This window comes from Podarcis cretensis (assembly GCF_951804945.1).
Source record: "Podarcis cretensis genome assembly, chromosome: 4".
Classification (NCBI taxonomy): Eukaryota; Metazoa; Chordata; class Lepidosauria; order Squamata; family Lacertidae; genus Podarcis; species Podarcis cretensis.
This window is the reverse complement of record NC_137173.1, coordinates 70,063,978-70,080,077: the sequence shown is the minus strand read 5'-3', so window position 1 is coordinate 70,080,077 and position 16,100 is coordinate 70,063,978. Positions and strand designations below refer to the sequence as shown.

The 16,100-nt window shown below is 41.4% G+C and overlaps 1 protein-coding gene across 3 annotated transcripts in view; it reads left to right on the top strand.

Annotated features, from left to right (window-relative positions):
* The window catches only part of TBL1X (transducin beta like 1 X-linked), a 132,638-nt gene extending 117,478 nt beyond the window's left edge, over positions 1-15,160 (top strand). For all 3 annotated transcript variants that reach the window (XM_079972808.1, XM_079972807.1, XM_079972806.1), the window contains exons 9-17: positions 3,572-3,635; positions 3,748-3,845; positions 5,025-5,085; positions 6,454-6,575; positions 7,465-7,539; positions 7,729-7,856; positions 8,910-9,075; positions 11,879-11,980; positions 12,631-15,160. In XM_079972808.1, the coding sequence (XP_079828934.1) occupies positions 3,572-3,635; positions 3,748-3,845; positions 5,025-5,085; positions 6,454-6,575; positions 7,465-7,539; positions 7,729-7,856; positions 8,910-9,075; positions 11,879-11,980; positions 12,631-12,657 (843 nt within the window). In that variant the 3' untranslated portion in view covers positions 12,658-15,160. The remainder of the gene's footprint in view (positions 1-3,571; positions 3,636-3,747; positions 3,846-5,024; positions 5,086-6,453; positions 6,576-7,464; positions 7,540-7,728; positions 7,857-8,909; positions 9,076-11,878; positions 11,981-12,630) is intronic.
* Positions 15,161-16,100: the final 940 nt, after the last annotated feature.

Here is a 16,100-nt window from a genome sequence, read left to right as displayed (position 1 = left end):
GCTTATATTAGCAGGTAGGTAGAATGATTGTTTTGGAAAAGGCAAGCAGTGCTTCCATCACCTCTGAATACTAACTCAAGTGTAAAAGTCTCGCAGTGCTTCTGTCATTTATTCAGTCTCGTAGCCTAGTCACTCTTTGCAAACAAGTGCAAAACATTTAACAGCTCATAAAAAAGCTTTTTAGTCTTTCCATGCTGTTACTTTCCGCTTGTTACTTGATAGACTTTGATTTAGCAAATCTTCAGTCTAAGAAATAGGATTTGCCCACCACACCCTCTCCATTTCCATGACTTACCCCTTAAGATTCAAAAATATTTTATTGTCCTAATGTCAGAGGCCTGCATCATTGGGGAACCTGCCAAGGGTCCTGGAGCTCCAAAGAGCCTATTACCAGCCAACCCAAGGCCTCCAGCCATGCCTCTGGGTGTATTATAGTGGCGAGTGGTTGTGACTCCAGGCTGCTGTGACCCCATGTTGGATTACCCAAAATGCAACACTGTAGTTGAATTTGGTCAGATATTGCATTCTGAGTAACTTATCTTAGCAAGTGGCCACTGCAGATTAGGTCTGAGCACCAGCTTGGCTCCCATTCAAAAGCTCCACAAATGGCCATCACTAAAACATGTCCAGGGGGTGGGGTGGGGTGGGGTGAGGTGAGGTGAATGAATGAATGGCAGCTGCACTGTGGTGGGAACCGGCGGGGAGCCTGGTTGATGTCAAGTGAGGGTCTGTCATTGGCACCATGCTCAGGTGCCACCCCCGGTCCCTTGCTAAATAATGACTTTTGCATCACTGTTCTTGAACTGAAGCCTAACAAATTTATTATTAAAATACACAAGAGAATAGACTTCATCATGTGGTTGGTATACAGCTGGGGGGGGGAGTACAGTATCCATTTACGAAGCATCAATTTACCTGCGTTTTGCATGGCGAGCAGTCAACAGTTTGTTAAATACTTCTGCAACATTAGCTTGGTGAACCAGAAGCACACTTATTTGGTTAGGCAGTTGGAGCCCTCTTTGTTTATTTATGTGCAAAGTGTTGTGATGTCTTTTATGAGGCAAAGATAAATAGTGTAATGAACTTTTAATTTGCAAAAACAATGCAAGAGTTGTGCAGTGCCTCATTTGGAGTAAAAGATTTATGCTGCCTCAAACTCAGCCAAAACAAATAGGTTTGTAAGATTAAAGGTTTCCTTGCTTTGCAGTGTTTACTGCCGTCTGCAAATGAATCAGGTCTCCCACTTGCAAAATCACGTATGCCTCTTCCCAGCGCAGTGAAAATCTAGTTTGTCTCCTGTTGTTATCTGTCCTCTTTGCTGTATGTCATGCATAAAAATGCAGATAGCTACACACTTGCCATCCTCTTTTCTGCACTATGGAATAAATTTTCTGCAAAACATTCTAAAGCTCCCGGGGGTTGTGGCAGACAAGGATGTTTTCTAATCTTAAACTCCAGAGCTCCAGAAGAAGGAGCAGAAGTGTGAGTGACATGAATGCAAACAATAGGACTGGGAAATGAGCCGTATGGCTGTAGCTGCACTATTAAAAATATGAGGAAATCGTTATGCATAGCATCCTATCCCAACTGTTATTCTCCACCAATAAATAGACAAAGCTTCCCCTGCCCCAATGGATTGTAAAAAAATGTGCTCTTAGTCACCGATCAAAAGTATAGAAATAAAAAATAGTATTAATAAATGTAGTGTATTATATCTATGATACCTACAGCAGCTACATAAGGTGGACCAATGTGATTATCCCCATATTACCGGCGGGGGTAGTAGCTGAAGCTAGGAGTTAGTGGCTTGGCCAAGGGCCACTGAACAGGAAGCCTCGAGAAGCAGGTCCATAATAATAATAATAATAATAATTTTTTATTTATACCCCACCCTCCCCAGCCAAGACCGGACTCAGGGCGGCTAACAACCAATAATAAAAACAAGTTGATTAAAATACAATTTAAAAGATTAAGATACAACATTAAAACATTAGGATGCAGCCTCCTCACAGGAGGAGAAAGGGAAAAGAAAGAGGGGTAGGGAATCAAACTGATTCTAAGCCAAAGGCCAGGTCGAACAACTCTGTATTACAGGCCCTGCGTAAAAAAATAAGATTCCTCAGGGCCCTGGTCTCATGAGACAGAGCATTCCACCAGGCCAGAGCCAGTGTTGAGAAGGCCCTGGCTCTGGTTGAGGCTAATCTAACTTCCTTAGGGCTCGGGACCTCTAGGGTGTTGCTATATATGGACCTTAAGGTCCTCCGTGGGGCATACCGGGAGAGGCGGTATGAATCATTTGTGGTTCTGCTTTTCAAGCTTATTGTGCAACTTAAGGATGGAGAGGTTCCTCATATGCCCTCTGGCGTATGAGTGCCAGATGCATTAGGAGTATTTCCCCTTCCTTTGCATGTTCTACCAGTAGTGTGATCCACTCTTGCATTCATTCATTCATTCATTCATGTTTGCTTGCTTCCACCTACATTCCAAGTCACATGAAACATTCCAAATCATAGCTGAGCTTCTTTGTTGAACGAGAGCTTTCTGGTGCACCGTGTTAAACACCAAGGCACCAACTTATTCTCTTACATGTGGCACGCAGGAGAGAAAGCACACAGCATGTACATGTGAATTGCTTTCTTTACTTACACTGTTAACCCTCATTTCTTCCAAAGAGCTTGAGGCGGCAAACACAGTTCCTTCCCTCCCCATTTTATCCTCACATCCAATGTGTGAGGTAGGCTAGGCTGAGATGTAAGTGACTAGAACCAAAGTCAGCTTGTGAGCTTTAAGGCTAACGGGGAATTTGAACATAGGTGAAGTATAAAATGTTTGTGTGTAAAGCACTGGACTGTAAAGCACTTTAGGAAGCGCTTATTACATAGTCAAGAAGCTATGAAGACTCTTAATGAAGTCATCTTTCAGTTGTTGTTCAAAGGATAAAGAAAATGAAATTAATGGTTGTAATGATCAAAATTAATTGGGACTTTTGTATCAGTAAATATACACACACAGCTTTATTGCAGTCCCTAGACACAAAATGCACAGTGCAGCGGAACAGTCTTCCTAGCCAACAGAAGGGCTTTAGCCCATATTTCTAATTCTTACTTCCTCCGAGAGGAATAAAGTAAATATATGTAAAAGTTCCATTGAAGCTGTTCTGCTCTGCTCTGCTCTGCTCTGCTCTGCTCTGCTCTGCTCTGTTCTTTTCTCAGTGGTCTTCTTTAGGGAAAAGGGAGGAATATAGATATGTTGGCATGTTTGGCAGGGTAAGGGAAGGAAATCTCTCAGCTCAGCTAAAACACCTCATAAAAATAATTATGTCACAATTTTGTTTCTTAGCGGTTTAATTGTTCTGACAGTGCAATGCTGCTTTAGCCGTCTTTGTTTCCAGGCTTTCATTTTGGGTACAATCCAGTAATGATGCTTGCTCTAGCTCAGTGGAGCACCTAGTTTTGCTTGCTTTTGAAATCTTGGGGTTTGAAGGATGAGTTAGTGGGTTGTAGCTGATTCAGGATATTGTGTGCCTCCTGCAAAAAACACCATTTGATTCTCTTTGTTAACATCCCTACAGACCGATGGGACGCTGTTGGCTACAGGATCGTATGATGGCTTTGCAAGAATATGGACAGAAGATGGTAAGATTTATAACGGCACCTGTTTCCAAATAATTAGGTGTTTTGTGCTGCTGAATTATTTCAACTCCCAACCTATTTGAAGGAGCTAACTATTGTCTTTCATACTTTGCAGGAAATCTTGCAAGCACCTTAGGTCAACATAAAGGGCCCATCTTTGCTCTGAAGTGGAACAAAAAGGGAAATTACATCTTAAGTGCTGGAGTTGATAAAGTAAGTGTTGAGGTGCATAGCTTGCAAGTATAGAATAGCTCTTGGGAATTCAGCAAAATTTTATTTCTGCTCACTTGGGAGTGGGGGAGGTGTTTTGGAAAGCCTAGATTTCATCAAATTGAGTGATTGCTTTCTTAAGGGATAGTAAATCTGTTGCATGTGCAGCCTGCCTTGCAACAGGCTGCTTGTTTGCTTGTTGGGCATAATTAGTTCTCCTCTTCAACGTTGCCAGAGGTTTTTCATGCACGTGTGTATGTGCATTTGTACACATCTGTTTTTCCCAGTGCCTAAAAACATGTCACAGGAAAATATCAGGTATACTGATAGTGGATTCATTCTCAAAGTGTGGATTCTGGTGTACCGTAGTTCAAATTGCATTCTCTACACATTGAGAAGAAGGTATCAGCAGACTTGAGGCAACCTCAAACACATAGGAATGGATCCAAATAATTAGTTTCCTGCAGGACTGCTTGAAGTAGAGAGACCATTACTCACTCCATTACGTTGCTTAGAAATGGATGGTTGGAAACAGAGTGTTACTTTTCGCAAAGTGTAAGATCTAAACTTTATTTTTCAAGCTTTCCTCGGCGCAATATGTTGTGAAGTCACTTGGGACTTCTGCAAATCATCTTCTTATACAAACCTTGAGATTTTCCAAGCTGACTTACCTTTTCAATTATGTAGAGGAAAACCAAGGACCTGATCTAAATCATATGACCTGTTCTGCTGCAGCGTCTGTAGCATCAATCTCAATTGTGATGCAAACATTACCATGTCTCCGTTAATTGGCTATCAATTTCAGGTTGTGGAGGCATCATAAAATTCACCTAAACACATGCTGGATGTTATAAGGACCACCTGTCAACACAGCACTGCAGTTTACAGGAGGCTCAATACACCATCATTTGTGATGTGAATCTGAGAGATTTGCTCAACTGAAGAAATTGACATTTGGTCTACTTACAGAAACATTTTTTGACTCAGGCTGATTTTAATCTTCCCCTGTGTAATTAGGACAGATTATCTATGTTAGATTTTCTTATTTGTGTTGTATTAGAACAAACGTGGTTTTTGACTAAAATTTTCAGCAGTCAACAACAATGTGTTTCATAGTGAAACCTGCTTTTCTTCAGAACTGAATGTGTGTCTTTTTCTCCCTATCTGCCCCCACCAACATAGACGACAATAATTTGGGATGCTCATACAGGAGAAGCTAAACAGCAGTTCCCTTTCCACTCAGGTAAGGCTAATTAGCCGTCCATGTATTTCTGTAAACATTTTAATTTTAGCAGACACAAGATTTACCCACCCGGGAAGAATGGCAGATGAAAGTGATGGACTATATGGAACTGGTGGAAATGACTGGCAGAATTCGAGACCAAGGTGAAGAGTCGGTGGAAGAAGATTGGAAAAAATTTAAAGTTTATTTGCAGAAACATTGCAAAATTAAGGAATGTTAGAAGGATGTTGGAATGAAGTAATGTGGTTTTAGCAGAAATGATATAAAGGATTAGGTAAAAATGGATTTGTTAACTGGTGAAAGACGAGAATGTAAAATTACAGTATATTAAGATAAATTAATAGGATGAAAACAAAGCTGAAAAGGATTTGCTGAAATATCTGATTGAACTAGAATACAAAAAAGGGAGGTGTGAGGAGGTCAAGGAAATAAGCAAAGGAAAGAAAGTTATGTAAAGGTTTGATCTGTGTTTTTTTTAAAATTGCTTGTTTTTTCTGTCTTTTTATTTTTCTCTTTTTTGTTTTTTGTTTTTTCTCTTTGTAATCTTTAAAAGTTTAATAAATATTATTTTTAAAAAAAACATTTTAATTTTAGCAAAAGGCAAAGCAGCTTAAGCTTTCGCAATTAAGGCACAAATCGCAATAAACCAGTTGATCATTAAGTAATTCAGAAAAGGTTTGCTATAGTTTCATACAGTAGCAATCATCTCTGAAAAGACATAGCCTGGCTAATTGTTTCTGCCTGAAAGATGGAGCCCAGAACAGGACATCATCTTGGAATTATGCTTTGGTGGGAACCAAAGACAACTTTGAGAGAGCGCTTTTGGATTCCTGCCTTTTGTCGCTGAAAAAATGTCACTGAAGCTTTCATGACCACCCCAGCGTAGCCTTCAAGAACCCACCATATTTTACTGTATGAAAATACAGTACTGCCGTGTCTTTAATTTTTGTAGGCACACCAATTGCGTTTTTGTGAAACAGCTTGTACCCAAGATGTGCTCTGTGCACCAGGACAAATATGTATAAAAATTGTTGTTACGTTATTTGAAAGCCCTTGTGTGTATTTTTTTTTTTTTTTTTTTGGAATTTTAGCAGGTTCTCTTTTTCCTGGGTGAATCCAACCTAGGAAGCTTAATCAATAGATTATTGAGAGAGATGGAATTTGAATCTTGAGAATCTTGGTGCATGCTCATTACTGCACCCCCAACACATTGGTATCATGCAGGTGTTCCTGGGATGCTGCTCCTGACATTGTGGGGGTACTAGGATCAAAGTGCCAGTCATTATATGGAAGTGGGAAAGGAGCCTTGCCTATTTGCTTCTTTGCGAGATGTCCTCATGTTGGCTTTCTCTGGTTCCCCTTTTGCAGCCCCTGCTCTGGATGTAGACTGGCAGAACAACACTACTTTTGCATCCTGCAGCACGGACATGTGCATACATGTATGCAGACTAGGCTGTGATCGTCCAGTCAAAACTTTTCAAGGCCATACGGTGAGTTTACATGGCCCTTTTAACCTATTGCAGTTCCTCCTGTGACCATTGGAACATTTCAAGGGTGAGATTAGATAGATAGATAGATAGATAGATAGATAGATAGATAGATAGATAGATGATAGAGATAGAGATATGAATCTTCCTCCGCCTCTTCTTTCTATTAAGTGTGTTTTACTATTCTTAAGAACAAATGCAAATTAAACATTGCAAGAAAACAAGACTTTGATGATGACAAATGCAGGATGATAAAGTCCTTGCGACAAACTCATCTGTACACTTACTTGGGAGTAAGCTCCATGAAGGTTAATGGGATTGACTTTTCAGAAAACCTGCATAGGATTGTGTTGTAATGAATTCTTATTGGTGAGTAGTTTTCCCTTCTCAAATGGCAGAAGGGAAATGATTTTAGGTTACCTACTTGAGGGAGGAGTTGTTCAGCAGTAAAGCAGAAGTTTTGCATGAACCAGGTCCCATCTTCGATCCCTGGCATCTCCAAGCAGATACGATAAAGACTTTTTTTTCTGGAGTCCTGGAAAGCCATTGTCAGTCAGCACAGATAATACCGAGCTAAACGCACCAATTGTCCGGCTTGACTTGGTATCAGGCAATTCCCCCTAGGAGAACTTGTTCTCTCTCATGTAAATAAAACTGAAAGAAGGCAGCAAACTATACGTTAATCCTATAAAATAGTCTCTATAAATCTGTTTAGCTAATGAGATATCATTTCTGTTGTTTCACGAATGAAAGAACCAAACCAATAATTTTAACATGCAATAGTTTATTTGTTGCTGTTATAAATTAAACCCAGATGGCCCTCTTCTGGATAAAAAGGTACAGTGCAGTTTGATACAGAATTGCCACCAATTTAATTATTTTTAAATTTCAGAATGAGGTCAATGCTATCAAATGGGATCCTTCTGGGATGCTTCTAGCGTCGTGCTCAGATGATATGACATTAAAGGTAATTCTGGCTGAAGCCTTTGGAACAAATTTTAAAGAACGGTTGCTGGAAATACTGTATGAAATGTTAGCCTTTATTTACATTTTTCAGTTCTGTTTCTTAAATGCATGCGTATTTCTTGGTGAGCTCTCCTATAACTGGAGAAAATATTTCAATGTGCAGATTTTATTCCCCTCTGATTTTGTATAGATTTGGAGTATGAAGCAAGATGTGTGTGTACATGACCTTCAGGCACATAACAAAGAGATATATACTATCAAATGGAGTCCGACGGGACCAGGGACCAACAACCCAAACTCTAATATTATGTTGGCAAGGTAAAAACGAAACAGTTTTACGCATGCTCAAATAAACAGAAAAGTTTTTCTTAGTTTTGTTAACTATGTGTATAGGGATTCTTTCATTTGTATCCCACCCATCCTAAAAGGTGTATAGGGATTCTGGTGGTGCTGTGGTCTAAACCTTGGGCTTGCCGATCAAAAGGCCGTCGGTTCGAATCCCTGCAACGGAGTGAGCTCCTGTTGCTCTGTCCCAGCTCCTGCCAACCTAGCAGTTTGAAAGCACACCAGTGCAAGTAGATAAATAGGTACCACTGCTGCAGGAAGGTAAACAACATTTCCATGTGCTCTGGTTTCCGTCAGTGTCTCGTTGTGCCAGAAGCGGTTTAGTCATGCTGACCACATGACCCGGAAAGCTGTCTGTGGACAAACGCCGGCTCCCTTGGCCTGAAAGCGAGATGAGTGCCGCAATCCCATACTTGCCTTTGACTGGACTTAGCCGTCCAGGGGTCCTTTACCATTTTTGTACCTTTTACAAGGTATTTGGGAGGTCCATACATGGGTCCTCCTCTTTTTATCCTCATAACCTACCTTATGAGGTAGGTTAGTTATGTATGGGTCACCCGGTCAAGTCCATAGCTAAATTGAGATTGGAACAGCAAGTTTACTCCCTCCCCCCACCCCTCAAATACTGACAATCGGCAGTTAAAGTGGGGAGTTGAGATAAAATTAAATGTTTCTCTAGGAGCCTAAAAAACCTTACACTGGCCATGCTCATGCAGAATGATGTATGGGTCCTTGCAGTGCCGTGTGATGAAATTTTTCATAGGCGAACAGTTAGGGCCAGAGGGGCCAGCTTGTGCGGACAATTGGAGGGGTTGTGGGGTTGACATTGCACGTGTGAACACCACGCCTCCTTCCTAAGCCGGGCTTTGCGAAGGAGGCACCAGGGGGACACCTAGGGGACTAGCCTAGTCCCCCTAGTCCACTGACCGCACGCCACTTGCACAAAGAAGAAAACGTTCTGAAGTTTGATAGAACCTTGAAAACGCTCAGTACGTGAAACCTGCTGCTGTCGCCTGTCTCCCATAGTGCTTCATTCGACTCTACTGTTCGGTTGTGGGACGTCGAAAGAGGAGTCTGCACTCACATGTTAACCAAACATCAAGAGCCTGTCTACAGCGTAGCTTTTAGTCCTGACGGAAAATACTTGGCCAGTGGGTCCTTTGACAAGTGTGTCCATATATGGAACACTCAGGTATGGAAAATTCACACCCAAGCGATGAGGAAATGGCTTGGATAGAATGTTAACCGAAATAAAGCTTGTCTGTAATATTGTTTGCCAGGGTTAGGCAGCTTCAGATCCGGAAGCCAACCAGAGCTGTACAGTTATCTTTATTGAGATTCTGGGAGCTTCCCCACAGTCTACCCTCTTGTTTTGCTTGGCTGGAATATGGCCTTGAACTCTGAGCATGGTTCTCGTGTGTCTGGACGGAGGATGGAGAGGGGTGTGTGCAGAAGCTAGCCTGCTGAAAGCAAAAATTCACAATTGTGGCTCTATCTGCTTTTTCCTCCAGCCCCACCTGCTGCTGACATATGCTCCCCTCCCAGAATGCGGTAGGGGAATGCGGTCCCCTACCCTTGCTATATGCACCAAAGACAACAAAGAGCTTTAAACATATTTATTATGGCACAAGTTGTGGCAGGTGTGGGGAGAGAGAATTGCAAAGCAGGATCAGGAATTGTGTGACAGTGCAGGAGAGTGCTCCTTAACTACGCACGAAATGTGCATGCAGTCTAATCCAAAGATTAAAATATCTAATTGGAGTGGGTGTGAGCTACTCCAAATTTGGGGGGGGGGAGTGAATTGGCAAAATGAGAGTCAGTGTTGCACCAGAAGCACCCAGAGAGAGAGACGCATTGCTTTCCATAGCGGACAAGACACTTGCAGTCGCTATTGAGTAAAGTTACTCACCCGAGTACAACCCTGTTACATCAGATGTTATAAAACTTAATTAGAAGGCAGTTCTTCACAGTTTTACTGGCCAGATGTTTCAGATTATAGAGCTGTAGGAAGACAGTCCACTGTACCAAAATGAAGCTTTATTGACAATAAAGAATTCTCATAGTACTAGTGATCCTGTGGCATCAACATGTTGTTGTCAAGGAAGATGTATGTGGTATTCTGTATGTCCACATTGTGCAAGGAAGGGAGCTCCAGTCTGGATGGAAATTCCTTCCACCATACAGCTATGAGGGTGTTTTTTTCTGGGGGAAGCGTTCTTTTGTGCCAATACTGTTCCCTGCCCCCCAAAAAAACCCGTATAGTGCTAATACAAGCTGTTCCCTGCCCCCCAAAAAAACCATATAGCGATGCATGGAGGGAAGGAATGGACCTTCTGTCTTCACATACTTCTGCACCTATGGTAATTGGGCTTTCTTTAACCTGAAATTAAAGAGCGAAAGACAGAGATGTAGCTCTGTGCTACAGACTGAGCATGGTGCAGCCTTTGCCAACCTGGTGTTTAGCTGGTGTTTGGGACTACAACTCCCATGTGCTAGCTGGGGGTGATGGGAGTTGTAGTCCGTAACATCTGGAGTTGGCAAAGGCTGGCATAATGTATATAGTTTGGCCATAAGAGTAGTTCAATGTAGTGCACCCACTTTTATCTAGATTCAGCTTCGTCCGACTTTCCATTAAAAGCTGAGAGAGAAACAGCTCCCTCTGCATACACAGTTATGTGTGTGCACTCTCTCTCTCTCTCTCTCTCTCTCTCTCTCTCACACACACACACACACACACACACACACACACACACACACACACAAAACAAACAAACAAACAAACAAACAAACAAACGAGCAGCTATGAGCCTTAGAAAGAGGCCTGGGTGTCCTTGGCATTTGTTGACACAACTCTTAGGAAGATTCCGATGATCTTACCCAGTGATACCGTCTAGAAGTTATACATCAGGGACGGATCCATGTAGAACCCTATGTGACAGAATCCATTTCTGCCCCTAAAGGAGGACAGGAAGCAGATTTATTATGGGTTAGGAAAATATGTTTCATCTAGGAAAATCTCCCATTGCTCTTCCACCATGAATGAGTGGGGAGGGCAACGTAGAAGCATGTGGGCACAGCACTCATTCCCAGCTTCATAAACCATAGTTGCATCTAAATCAGGGCATTATATTCTCCATATATTTGGAATATAATGTCCTGGTTCAGATGTAACTATGGTTTATGAAGCTGTGCCTGCATGCTTCTATGCTGACTCTCCCCCTCCCCAGTATCCTGGATTTGACCTTTTCATTGTCAACAGCAGCGCCAGGGAGCACACTCTTTGGGGTAATCTTCTGAGTTCACATGCCAGTGGTGCATAGCTGTCAACCTTTCCCTTTTTTTAGGGGAAACATTAGGGAAGCTTTTAATATTTGATGTATTACTGTATTTTAATATTTGGTTGGAAGCTGCCCAGAGTGGCTGGGGAAGCCCAGCCAGATGGGCGGGGTATAAATAATAAATTATTATTATTATTATTATTATTATTATTATTATTATTATTATTGGATTCCTCGCAAGAAAAGGGAAAAGTTGACAGCTGTGCAGTGGTGGGGTGGAGCCTGTGGCAGAAGTAGGCGGGGCAATGGATTTGTCTCTTACCTTTCCTCAGCATTCAAACCATGCAAAAGCCTGAGGTTTACCAGTATGCACACACACTCCACCCCGGAAAGCAAAATGCATTGTTGCAGCCCAAGGAAACATCCCAGCAAGGCAAAACCTCTCAAGGAGGACCTGCAGAAGAGCCAGTGAGAGATGTGGCATGGAAAGAGTGTGTGTGTGTGTGTGTGTGCGCGCGCGCAGCCTGAGACTCGAGTCTCAAGGGTCAGATAGGGCTACATTTGGGCCTGAAGTTTCGAGCCCTCGATCCAAGCATAATTTGCATGTATTTCTTAGAAACCTTGGGGAAACACACACACACACACAATGCAGAGCAATAAATATTTGCTGCCTGGATAATAATGATGGTGGTAGTGATTTGTTTATTATTTTTGTAGAATGGAACTCTAGTACATAGCTACAGAGGCACTGGGGGAATATTTGAAGTCTGCTGGAATGCTAAAGGAGACAAAGTGGGGGCTAGTGCATCAGATGGATCGGTGAGTCTTTTCAGATTTCATTTTCAGTGATTGTTCCTATCCCATAAATGAGCATAGTTCCCATGTTGTTAAAACTGTCCTCCCCCCGTGATAAGATGAGAGATCTGTGAGTTAGTGAGCAGTATCCAGAGGCATTTAAGTGCACTCACATCTCCATATGTCCTCTGAGCAAGGAACACCATTTGGTCTGATTTCATCCTTTTGAAACATCCTGCAGAGCTTTTTGTAGCTGGGAGACTTAACAGATCCATGAAGTACCCTTTAATGTCTTAGCTTAAGCTCTTGATGGTGTTTTATAACAGATGGCAGAAGCAGTGATATGTAAGAATGCTGCTACTCTGTTGTATGCTTTCTCCAAGGACCAAATGGACTCCCAAGATTATTGCATTATTTCACATGCTGAGGATCCTTCTCATTAGTGTGTGTTATAGGAGCATACGTTTGCTTCTCCAGCATGCAGAGAGGACCTGTAACTGGGTGATTGTGCAAACTGAACCTTTCTGATTGTGATACCTTTCCCTTGTTCAATATCCCTGCTGGATCGCCCAGATCATTTTAAATACAATTACTACCATTCAATTACGAGTGAACAATATTAAGATATCCGAACAATGTTTTTTAATCGTTTTCCACCTCTCTCTGCCTTCTAGGTTTGTGTTCTAGACCTGCGAAAGTAAATGTTTTAGAAGAAAATTTGCAAATGGACCAGCATTGAATGTGTGGGTAGAAGCACTCTTCAAAACTATTTTTTAACATCTCTAGAACTGCAAGAACAGGGGGAAACAAACAGAAACTGGGCGGGGGGGACCCCAGAGTGTACAACAAAGGCAACTCTCCCAGGCGGCAGAAGCCTGCAAAATGTTTTGTCCATAACCTTCACCGTGGAGTTAAGACACAATCATGTAGGGGGAGGGGTTGGGGATGGTTTCCACCTGGAACCTTCAGCCTTTGGAAGCAAGAGGCCACCACCAGCTAAGACCCTGTAGTGTTTGGTTTGGGTCTCTGAGAACTCGCTCTGATGGCTGCAGAAAAGAAGAGGAAAAGCTGTGCCAAAAATGATAATAATAATAATTAAAAAGAAAGAAAACCTATAAAGCAAAATGCTTTGATAAACCAAAATGGGGAGAGAGAGAGAGAGAGAGAATCCTCCTCCATGTGGTCTTGTATTTTTTTCCCTTCCAATCTGGACACTACCGTTGCTCTCCCAAAGGACATTCAAAGACCAGTTTGTACTGATGACACACACAACTTTGTAATCACAACACTTTCTATTTTCTAGACTACTTTTATTTGTTCAATGGGTTTCCCCCTCCCCACCCCCCTTTCAGCTGGAATATGATAGCCTTTGAGGATCACAGGCATAGTAGGTTTGAACTGAATTTCTTTTCTTTCTTTATTGTGCCCATGTTTTCGTTCGTCTGTTTTGTTTTGCTTTTTTCTGTTGGTGCCCGCAGAAAATGCAGCCAGGTGGGCAAAATGAAAAGTTTTAACAGACTTTTTCTCTCCCCTTCTTTCTGCTCCCCCCCCCCACCTGCCCCTTCCGCTCTTGTCTCTTCTCTCCCAGCTTCTTCTTTCTCTTAATACTTCCACGCTTCAGATCTTAGGGTCTCAAGGGCACTTTCAACAAATTGTGTAATAAGTGCTTTATGTAAGAATGCAATGCCGGGAACGCTTTTTACAGGAGAAAGATGACTTTTTAGGAAAAGAAAGAACCCAGTGTATTTTTGGAAAAAAAAGAGAAGTATTTTTTATGTTAAAACACAATTTTAGAAGCTTAAAATCTCTACCAGATGTAGACTGGATTGTGTTACTCATTCAGAACAAAAAAACCCCAATTTGAATGGAATCTGATACAGATTTAAAGATGCAGTATCCCTTTTATTTCCTCATAAAAGGCGATTTGCTAAAACAAAGAAACAAAAAAGAAACCAGGCATTGCTTCTCTTGTAAAATATAATCTTATTAAAGAGGGGGGGAAATATCTTGCATGTTTTTAATTTAATTGACAAGTCTTAGTGATGTCAATTATGTCACATTATTTCAGAAGGTTAGAGTTTTAAAAATAGATACTTCTTTTCTGAGTCATATATCCAGATAACTCTCAACATTTTTTTAAAAAATCCCACATTTCTTGCAGAAAATATTTCCACGTTGAATAATGCCCAATTCTGCCATTTTATTAAAAATGGGTAATTGTTTTTATTTTTATTCTGAGTAATAAGTCTAGTGTTTCACAGAGTGTAGAGAAAACTTTGCTATTTGCTGACTATTTCTGTTTACAAATACTGCTAAGTTGGGGAGATCTGCAGTGGGTTCACTTTTTTAAACTGCTGCTCAACTGCCCAAGGTATTAAATAGCTGCAAACCGACCCCTATTTAACTAGCAGTAAGTCCCATTTAACCCAGTGGGACTTGTATCTGAGTAATGTAGACATGCATAGGATTGCACTGTAAGAGGTAATAAGATAGACTGGTTTAAGCTTTTGGAATTTTGAAAGAGCTAATCCTTTCTCCACAAACATTTCTGACATATTACAGAAATTGCCTCTGGAGACACTTAGCACCCTGAATTGACCAGCAAGCTCCCAGGGAGAGAGGGATACTGCATCTTTAACTTGGTATACACTGGGTTCCTTATATGGGGCCTCAAAAAGCCCAGTATTTCTAGGGTTCAATGCATATTAGTCCCCCAAGACATATATGAGATTGCATTTTTATTTTTTATTTTAAAAACTAACTTTAGAGCCAAGTGAAGTGCACTTTGTCAAATGTAAGGGTTTTTTTTTGTGGGGGGTGTTCTACTTTGTCCTTGTTTCATTCTCTAGTTTTCTTTTTTGCCTTCTAAAAAATGCGGTTCTTTGTCAATTGCAGAATTGTTACTTCAGCCACTCACTGATTAAGTCTGAATTCTGGCTTCTGAAGTTTTATTGTCTGTGTCAGACTTGAAGCCGGGCTTGGTTCTCATTTCAGCATTTCCCCGGGTTCTGTTGAATCAACATCCCCCCTCACCCCGTTTTGTCTGTACACCCACTCCCCTCTTATAAACACACACACATACACACAAACCCGCACTCTCTTTCAGCAAATCACCTTGTGTGTTGTAGTTTGTTTGTTTCAAGGAGAGAATCAACAGATCATATTCAGTGTCTTGAATAAATTGCTATATTTTGATATTAGAAATCTCTGTGTGAGTTGTTTCTCATTCTTCCTGTGCCATTAACATTTGCCTATTTCCTTAGGTGCACTGTGGCTTCTTCCTTCGACTTTCCAGGGCCATTGGCCATGCTGTTGGGCACTGTTGGGGGTTGTAGTTGAGGAACATTTGGTGGACTAGAGATAGCCCACAGCTGCTGTTCAGGCTCCAAAAAGGCTGACAGGACCTGCTTAGCTTGTCATTTTTAAAGGGACAGAGCAAATAATATTTACCAGCCAAGATTTCATAATTCTGAAGGTACCATTGGGAATGATTCACACGCAGAAATTCACCATTTGGTGAGTTAATAATGCAAAAGGTGAACTTTTCAGTGATGAGCTGTGCTTGAGATGATGGGTTATATATATAGTCCTACTTGGGAGTAGACACATTGAATTTAATGGCCATGACTGACTTGGGTCCATTTATTTCAGAAGGTCTACTCTGAGCATCACTTAGCTGGATAGTACCCTATGTCAGAATACGAGAAAGCTGTCGCTATGGTGTTTGAGCAGCAATGGTGGTTGTAAACATGCAGCTCATTGCTTGATTTTGCTGTCATTATAAGCAAGGTATAATCTTCAAATAAAATAAAAATAAATATTTTCCTCTAACTAAAAAAATTAACTAAAAAAAAACAAGTATGTAAACACAACAGGTGTGTGTAGACAGGGCTGCCCTTTGACCCCCTCACCTTTGAACTGGGCCACCTGGGTGGCACTACTTCAGTGTCAGAGTCTGGCCAGTGCAATTGTCAGGAAACAGCAAAAACCTTTTTCCCACATCAAGGTGATTGACCCATTGGAAGAGGAATCAACAGTTTATAGTGTGTCACAAGGATGGAAAGGAATAGCAAGGAACACATTTTCAATCTCTGATAGGTCTACTAAATAGTGTCATTTGGTCTGTAGGGTCTCTGTGGGTGTA